This window comes from Spermophilus citellus, assembly GCF_964194105.1.
Source record: "Spermophilus citellus genome assembly, chromosome: 2".
NCBI lineage: Eukaryota > Metazoa > Chordata > Mammalia > Rodentia > Sciuridae > Spermophilus > Spermophilus citellus.
The window spans coordinates 155,268,168-155,278,037 of record NC_138183.1 but is presented as its reverse complement, the minus strand read 5'-3'; the positions used below and the strand labels follow the sequence as shown (position 1 = coordinate 155,278,037).

Here is a 9,870-nt window from a genome sequence, read left to right as displayed (position 1 = left end):
ATTCTATATATTACACATACTCTTTTAATGGTATCTTTTGATAGGTAATTCTTAATTTTAATATATTAAGACTGACTAGTGTTTTGCCTTTTGATTAATACTTTTTGAACTCAGTCTCAGATAGCACACTCTATCATGATATTTTCCTATGTTACTGTCACCAGTCTAAGAATCTTTTCTCACTGTGTTACATTGAGATGTGAGGAGCTGGGTGAATTTGTGAAGTGCTTTTTGCTGCTCCATGAGATACAAATATAGAAATTTAGGAAACGTGCAGAGATATAGGAACATGGCCTTACCGAGGCATGCAAGACTGGGCTCCCTGGTGGGTGTCAAACTCAAGTGGAGAGTCGAAGGTGACCCAGCTGTGTACCAGTCATGTGCACTAGGACCAGGCATGGAAAGTTTAGGTATTTTAAAGAAAATGACTTTAGCACCGATAGTGTGAGATGCACACTTTAATAAGCTCTATTCTTTTCTTTTACATTAATTTGTGATTTCCCTGGACACTAATTTATTTTTTATGAATAGTGTAATGTAGGGCTCTGATTTTGTTTTATTTTTCACACATGGTTATCCTATTTTCCCATAACACTTATGCAATTTACTGTCTTTTCCTTATTGCTCCATGTGGCATGGAGCAACTGTGTTTGCAGGGCCTCTTCTGCTTCCTTGATTCTGTTTCATTGGTCTTTGGTTTTTCATTGCACCAGTGCCACACTGTTAGATTCTAGCTTTAAGGTAATTCTTGATGTTTGGAAAAGTGAGTTCTTTTATTCTTTTTCAGAAGTATCTTCATTATTTTTAGCTCTTCACATTTATTTTTAGAAATTTTAGAATCATATTGTTAAATTATATACAACCTGATGCACAATATAATCTTTTAAGACTTTTAAATACAAATTTTGTTTTATCTGTAGAATTTTATTTTATCTGTAGAACTATTTAGTCATTCAGTTTGATATGGGGTTGTGTTCTCGCATATCTTCTGCTTCATTTACTCCAAACCACTGGGTTACACAGGTATTTAGTTTTGATAATTTAGTGAGCTGCACTTTGAAGATTTGTGCATATTTGTAAAAATAAAATGTGTTACAAAAATACAATAGTAGAACTTTAAAAAGTTACAAAATCTAGGATTAAATTCAATGAAAGATATGCACAATATGTACACAGAGATTCCATGCAATTTTAATTCTTATCTAGTATCTATTTATATTGTTAGAGAAGTTAAGTTTTGTATATTGAGCTTGTGGTGCCCCTCATTCTAAATTCTTCTACCTAGGCTTTTTGTTTTTCCTAAGGGAATGATGAAATGGGAGCAGTTAGTGTGTTCCTTTCTGAAGTGTACTGCAGTTCACAGGTAGATAGAGCTAGTGAGAGGTCCTCAGCTCTGTTATCTGACTTGGTAAGGAATTTTGCTGTGCTTCACTCAGAAAGTGATGTTGCTTATAGTTTTCTATTAGATCAATTTTCTCAACTCATGGGAATTTTCTTCTGTTTCTAGTTTGTACTAGTTTTCCCTTTAACTTTGGAGGAATTTTTGATCAATTCTACCAATTTGTTTGTTTTAAATCAGGCCCCATCAAAGTAGGCCTAGGGGTTAAATATATCCACTACATTTTTTGGTGAAGCTGTGATCTATAAATGTTTTCTGAGTGTTTAAATAATTGGGGTGGAGGGGGAATCAAAAGAAGAATACTATTTCCTGATGTGTCAATTATATGCAATACAAGTTTTCTTGTCCATTCTAAAGTTTTATTAAAATTTAACCCACTCACTTTACACGTTGTCTGCGGCTGCTTTTGTTCTTCAGTGCAGAGTGGAGCAGTTGTGACAGAGGCAGGATAGCCTGCAGATTCCAAAATATTTACTCTCTATACTTTTACAGAGAAAGTTAGGTGAGAGTTTTAGAACATCATGACGATTACATGTTTATTCCCTTTTACTCTTCTATTAGCCATGAGTAACAGAAATCATACTCAACCATGCCTAAAATATTTATTATTTACACACAGACAAGCTCCAGGCATGATATGATCATTCCTTACATCTCAAATTCTGGGATTTGCATCTCATCTCCATTCTTATTGTCTGTAAGTGTCCCACAAATAATCCCATGGGTATTCTTTTAAATTTGATTTTCTTAATACTTAAAATGAATAAAATTTCATCGACACAAGGGGTGTAAAAATTGGTATTTAGTAATTTTTTATACTTATGCTTTAGCAAATGTAGCTTAAGAACATGTTAATCTGAGTTTGAATCACATGATCAGGTGGGTGGAGATTATTGGTGCCATATGCAATGGTCATGTCCCAGGCATCAATGACACCCACATTGAGATCCTTGAAAATGTCATTCAGGATAAGATACTGAATGTAACCATGGAAGTCTCCAAACCACTCTGTTTCTACGTGCATCTCCCTGATATTTTCTGTCTTAATGATCACTTTAGTGTCTGGGCTTCTTAGGAATAGTCGTTCAATAGCTTTTCGAACACCGATGGCCCTGCGAATGAAAAGGTCAATGGGGAAGGGTCTGAAGTGGTGGCCAAAAGTTATCGCAATGGCTGTGTTTTTATCCCCTGATATTAGGTCAATTTCTCGAGGCATGTAAGCTTCATCTGTCACAGAGTAGAGATTATGAGTGATAATAGGAAAGCCATGTTTTTTCCATTGAATTTGAGTATGTCTTCCAGCATCCAGAAGCAAACGCTTCGGAAAAGATCCGGTTTCATGAAGATCAAAAAATTTCAATGCTGATTAAAAAACAAAACAAAACAGGTATTAACTAAAAAGTAATATTAGTTCATTTTAAAAGAATATTCACAATATTATTTACAATACCTACCTGATATAGTTTTGTCAGAAGCATTCTGTCATCTGGAATTAATTACTAATTCACACGCATGAAGAGTCAATCAAAATGTAAAGTTTTCATTGGAGTTTATAAAGAGGAACAACATTTCTTATGAAAGAGGTAATAAAGCAGATTTCAAATTAAGATTGCATTCTAGAAAGCTAAGTGAAATAATAATAATAATAATAATAATAATAATAATAATAATAATAAACCCAGCCCAAGTGAGAATAGATGGAGACCTCACTGAAAGTACTTTATGATCAGCCAGAACTTCCAAAAGAATATAAAGTAAGTACATACTTTTTACTACTTTGGGTAAGTAGTAGATCCACTGACATATTGTGGAGTCTCCCAGGAGGTAAATGAGTTTTCCTTTCAAGCAGCCATTGATGTTATTTGTGTCTAGTTGAATCTGGTTACAAAATGTTGTTATCCACCTTCCTTGTAAAGTGTATCCACCAGGGACAGGAATCTTCATTCCAATTTGGCATTTCTCTGTGCTCTTTTCACTCTCTGGGAGCAGAGATCCTGTGGTGAGTGGTGGTAGTGGCATGTGTAAACACCAGCCTCCTTTCTTGGTCCTTTCCTTCCTGATTTCTTTCTCTCTCCCTACAGTCTTGTCTTCTGTCTTACTAGAGGCATTTTTTTGATCACAGGTTTTGTTTTAGGCACTGCTACTCATTCTTTTAAGAGATTTTGAGTCATACTGACACTTCTCATTCATTTTCTCCCACCTGGGCTCGTTACCTAAGTTGTGATGTCCTTTCTTTTCTTGTATTTTTTTTTTGCCATTCCTGTGATATTATAGTGACTTTTCTGTTCTCTACTCTGAATTGTGTTATGGGATTGCCAGCTGTTGTCTTTGTTATTGAATCATTTTTATTTGTTCCATCAATGAAGGAACTATGAAGTGTGCCATGTTTAAAAAATGGCTTAAAATATAACATGCACATATTTTGAAAACCTTCAACAGTATAAAATATTTACCTTGACTTAATGTTGCTTTTTTTTAAAAAAAATAGGACCTTGCTAAAGGTGATTTGCAGTATTCCACAGAAACCAATATTCTGAGCCATTGCAGCCTGTTTTCCTAGAATGGCAGGCTCTTTAATGGTCTGTCTTCTAAGGTATCCCATGTGGCAGAGCACCAACTCTGCCATGCTGTAACAAATGTCCTCAGATGTCTGACATCATGCTGCCTTGCCAAGCTCTATGCTGCTGCACCACTGCTGAGCCATTGCCTCATTAGTTTTATTGGTTGTTGTTTTGATTTTTTTTTTTTTTTTTGCGCAGTGTGTGGAATGGGACCCTGAGCCTTTGCATGCTAGGTCAGCACATTACCACTGAACTTCCTTTTATAGTTCAGCCAGTAGGAAGGAGACAAATGGATGAGGAGGGCAAGCTGTTTTGCTTTTAAAGATGTTACGTACAAATTTCCCATATTTTTACTCCTAGAAAAAATGTAATGTGGCCATAAGTAGCCACAAGGAAAGGTGGCCAGGGGTTCAGCTAAACTAATGGTTTCTCTTCTAGAGTGAGAGAATAGAATGGATAGTGGGGGATTACCAGCAGTCTTTGCTTTACCTTCCTTCTTTAGCTCCTCATAGGCATTGCAGTCTCTGTTTGCCTGTGTCTACAAAATAGTATTTCCTTACGTGTTGGTACTGTATAGTTGAGCCACTGTATCCATGGGATCTGTATCTATGGATTCAATCCACCATGGATAGAAAATATTTGGGAAATTTTTTTTATCTTCCTAAACACATGAAGATTTTCTCTTCTTTTTTTTCCATAAACAATATAGCATAGCAACTATTTATATAGCATGTATGTGGAATTGGGTGATATAAGTATTCTGGAGATGCTTTAAAGTATATGGGAAGATGTTGTAGTTTATACCATGTACCATGTCATTATATGTAAGGGGTAAGCATCTTGGTATCAGTTTTGATGTCCCTGTTGGGTCCTGCAGGCAACCCTCTCCATGAATATCAATGGATAGATGTATTTGTAATTTGAGGACAAAATGACAAAATGGTGCTGGTGGCAGAATTAGAAAATGAAACTGGAAGAGCTATTAAATCCTTGTGATTTTTCTTGCCAAAGGTAGTTTTTCTAATCCTATAATCATGTTGGTCTTTTACTGTGACATAGTTGCTCTTGGAGGAAGCTCAATAACACTGTATCATGGATGCTTGAATATCATAAGCCTAAAAACTCAACACCCACAATTACCAAGTTATCCCCATCCCAGTAATATACTGGCATATTCAAGATGAGAGCCTTTGAGCTTATTATTGAAAAGCGTATCCTGTATAATATTTACATGCCAGAGAATTTATTTCCTTATGATTATTATTACATAATTTCATTTTAGAATAGGCTCAATATTTTGTGGTTAATTTTGCTCACCTTTTTGATTAGAGATTATAGTAGGCAGACTGTGGTTCCTCATTACATTCAGGTCCTAATTCCTCAAACCTGTGAATATGTTGCCTTATATGACAGAAAGATTTTCAAGATTGACTAAGTGTATAGACTCTGAGAGGGGACAATCCTGGATTATCTAGGGGAAGGGGTTCAGTCTAATTTAATTGATCCTCTAAATTGAAAGAGGGAGGCAGAAGGTAGGCCAGAAACATGTTACCTGAGTAACTGACCCATTGTTGTGGTTTTGATAAGGATGATCTTAGTTTTATTTGTTCTTGTTGTTGTTTTGAATTTTGAGTTACAAATAAGGAGGGCATGTTTTAGAAGCCAAAAAGGCAAAGAAACAGATTCCTGCATATACCTCCAGAAAAGAATAAAGGTTTGCTCTATCTTGACTTGTTTGGTGAGACTGATATTGGGTGTTGGAAGAATAACACTAAGAGAATATGTTCATTTTATTAAAAGCCACTTGGTTGTAGCAGCAAGAAGAAATTAATGCAGAGAAAAATGATATCCTTTAAATATGAACTCATCCCATCCAGAAAAAGCATACTTTCTTCCATGTATAAATTTTATTTTATGTCCCTTAGTAACAATTTAAATCTCTTTATGTAGTTCATACTTATTTTGTTCACTTATGAATTTGCCTTTTGAAGTATAAAGGGGAGCATACCACTCTCTTCCTCAGTTGATCAATGGAGTTTTCAAAAGTTTACCAAATAAACACTGAAATCTAAAGCATGCCCTTGAGAATTTCCATAATTTGGCTTCTTCCTATTTTCTAGGCCCAACAGGGTCCAGATAATTGTGGTCATGAATGGATAAAAAAAAAAACAAACCTGGGGCTGGGGCTGGGGCTCAGTGGCAAAGCGCTGGCCTAGCATTGTGAGGCACGGGGTTCAATCCTCAGCACCACATACAATACATAAATAAATAAATTAAATAAAGGTTCATTGACAAATACAAAATATTAAAAAAAATCTTACCACATTAAAGAATCCAGGAAAGACAATTAAATAACTTCTAGCAAGGAAGGCTTTTTTTTTTTAGTGTATGATTCAAAGTTTTCTTTATCTCAACGTATAAATACATAGGCAAGTAGAAATTACTCAAAATTAGCTGATGTTTTATATTATTTTCTTACATCTGACAAGTCTACCATGATCTTTATGAAATTTCACTTTCACCTCATTCTCTGACTACAGATATTCTTCAGGGCTTACTCAAATATGAACTTTAACATAACTCCTTCTGTGTTTTGCTTTCTTCACAGAGTTGGTAGATTAAATTTTTAAAAATATTTTTTTAGTGGTAGTTGGACAGAATACCTTTATTTTATTTATTTATTTTTATGTGGTGCTGAGGATCAAACCCAGGACCTCGCACGGGCGAGATGAGCACTGTACCGCTGAGTCACAACCCCAGCTCCAGACTGAACATTTTCAGATCACAAACTTACTAGGTATTAATTTTTCTCAGTTGACTCAAAATGCCTCATATGGAAAAATGAATAAATATAAGAAATAAATCATGAGTTTTCAAGTTTACCAATCACAGGCTTTATATATAATTATTTAAAGCTAAGGTATAGGGGCTGGAGCTGTGGCTTAGTGGTAGAGCACTTGCCTAGCATGTTTGAGGCACTGGGTTCAATTCTAAGCACCACATACAAATATATGAATAAAAGAAAAGTCCATCAATGTGTAAAAAATTTTAAAAATAAAGCTAAGGTATAAATAAGCATAAATATTATTCTTTCACGAGTAACGTTGCTTTGTATTTGCTGTTGAAACAATTAAAAAGATAGAAACTTCATATGAAATTGCTAAGAGCACCAACTAAAAGCTGGAATTATGTCAACAGAGATGAGGAAACCAAAGCCAGAGTGTTCCTGCTCTGAAGCCATCGGTACCCATCACAGACATCTGTACAGCACCTCAGACTCTAGGAGATGAATGTAGGATACTAAGATTTTCTCCTTTAGGATAAGTCAAGAAGAAATCTGCTACAAACAAATTTTAAACTAATTTCCTTGAATTGATTTCTTCTATAATGTTCAAAAAGACTGAGATCACAGACACCTGCTAAGAATCATGTTGCTGGAAATCTACAACTAATAGAGTTAACACTGATAACTTTTCTCTGCATAAGACACATGACACATACATCTACCACAGAAAAAAGCAGACTTACTGTTGCAATGGGAGACATCAATATTTTTAAGGTCTTTCATCATTTCAACTCCCACTTTGGACCTTCAAAAAATAAGATCATAGATTAGCCTGTTGTGTTTTCACATAGCACAGGCCACATAAATCACCTCCTTGCAAGTAAAGGATAATTTTAAATTTTTTAATAATTGAAACTATTATTTTTTATTATAAATTTGAGAATACTGGGTATTATAAGTAAATTAGGTTTTGGAAGTCTTTCTATCTTGTGGAGAGTATCTGAAGTCCGGGGCAGCTCTTCTCATCTGCCATATGCAATAGTATGTCCTAGAATCTTAGATTCATAATGTGTATCAAATCTGCAAGTTCTTTATCCTCTTCCATATCACCCATTCAAGTTTATATAATATTTTTCATTAATTATTGTGAGCCTCTAGTTGGCCAACCTAAGTTTTATCCCACCTAATTTCTTTAACACACCCTCCAGAGCACACTTTCCAATGGCAAATGCAACTGCATTATTGTTTAAAGCCCTTGATTGTATTTGCATCACTTACCTAAGGAGTCCAGGCTCCTTGTCATGGCACCAAGACCCCTCATCACAGAGACCCTGTTTCCCTCCTTAAGCATGTTTCCTGCTTTTACCTTCAGTTTGTCCTGCAATATGAGCTTTATGAGGATCATGTGAAGACAGGTAATGTATACATATGTATGCACTGTTGTACCCTAAATATCCGTCAATGTGACTGGCAGAAAGTAATGTTCAACCTGATGCATGAATAAATAAATGCACGCTCCATTTGTACACTGAATTTCTTTCCTCCACTTGATAAAAGCCTACCTGAATCTTCCTACTTTTAGCCCTACTGCTTATCTCCTGTGTATGACTGTGTGTAAATGGAGGCAGGCAGGAAGGGGTCAAGGGAATGATGAAGACTCAGGTGCCTAGTACAACATATATACAACAGATATAAGTTGTACCCTGTTCTATGCTATGGATGTCTCTTTAGATCCAATCCCATGAAATGGTGAGTGATCCTTAGTGGGGTTCAGCCATCAGGATGGTTAATGGAGAGGAAGAGATGTGGTGAGTTGCACACTGGAGACAAAAAGGAAGAAAAGAAAACCAACTGTGCTTTTATTTGTTCAGAAGTAAGCCATGCACTATAGATCAGGATAGCTGCATAAGCATCTGTATAACTGCATTACATATGGAATGTGTGTTAGTTTTCCATGTTCAATGTTTACTCTTATTTCTTCTAAGCAAATATTTTTGAAAGATTGTGGAAAAAAAACTTCTAAGCCTGACTTTGAAAACTGCTAAGAAAGGAATTGCTCAGAATCTAGCATTTCACTGTTGCCACATGTAGAGAAAATAAGTCTCTAGGGGTAAGAGAATAGATTTTGGCAAGATGAAAAGTGAAAAGGAAGTGGACTGAGGCTTATGGGAAATTAGAAAATGAACATAAGTCTCTGGGACTGATATATGCCTCAGAGTTTTGCTCATTGTTGTGTGTGTGTGTGTGTGTGTGTGTGTGTGTGTGATGAGAATTTCCTTTTGCAAATACTCAGAGAAGCCCATGAGAAAACCCTGATAGTTAATTCTAAGCCACAAAGTGAATTGTTTCCATCTTAGTGGAGAACAAGGAGACCAGGGAGTGCACATCTGTTTGTGAAGAGTGGGAGAAGGGCAGGTGTGGCTGCTGCCAAGATTGATAGGGGAAACGTGCACTGAGGTTAGAAGAGGCTGGTCAACCAGGGCTTCCACGTAACAATGTGGAGAAGTAGAAGGACTCCTCCACCCTAAACAGTATACACTGAGGTGTGTCTGATCATGAGATCAGCTAGAGATGACCCATAGTGTGGGGACAAGTGCATGGAGTATTGCATACATGGCATACCGTAAGGGCATCTGAGTGGCAAGTCATTCCCCTGTGCCATCGGCAAACCGCTTACCCCGTAGGCACAGCCCTGGGTGTGAGGCCGGGTGTTGCAGTCCCTGTGCTTGCTCCACAGCCCACTCCTCGACTGGTTGCTGCAAGAACAGCTGGCCAGAAATTGTACTGGTGGCTGCCATAATCTGCTAAGCTAGTGCCTGGGTATATATACTTGGTAACTGCGCAGTAACATCAGATCTGCTTCCTACTTGGTCTCTGCAGATCTTGATTAGCGACTCCACAGCCGCACTCTCCTCTACCCTGTTCTGTGGATCTCCTCACTGGACAAGAGAGAGCCCATGCACCTTAGGAGCTGGCCTTTTAGAAAGGTTGCTCAGGCTGCAGTGTAAGGAGGGTATGATGGTTGATGGAAGGGAGACCAGGCGGGAACCCATTTCAGTCATGCAAATGAGGTAATAGTGGTCTCTACTTGGATAGCAGCACTGGGCATGGAGAGGAATGAAAAA

General features: G+C 36.8%; 1 protein-coding gene across 2 annotated transcripts in view; it reads right to left on the bottom strand.

Moving 5' to 3' along the window:
• Positions 1-2,225: 2,225 nt before the first annotated feature.
• The window catches only part of LOC308642260 (NXPE family member 1-like), a gene marked incomplete at its 3' end in the record, with an annotated part of 79,602 nt that continues 71,957 nt past the window's right edge, over positions 2,226-9,870 (bottom strand). For both annotated transcript variants that reach the window (XM_081281102.1, XM_081281101.1), the window contains 3 exons: positions 7,489-7,550; positions 3,166-3,378; positions 2,226-2,761 (listed from right to left, as the gene is read on the bottom strand). In XM_081281102.1, coding sequence (XP_081137228.1) covers positions 2,226-2,761; positions 3,166-3,378; positions 7,489-7,550 — 811 coding nt within the window. The remainder of the gene's footprint in view (positions 2,762-3,165; positions 3,379-7,488; positions 7,551-9,870) is intronic.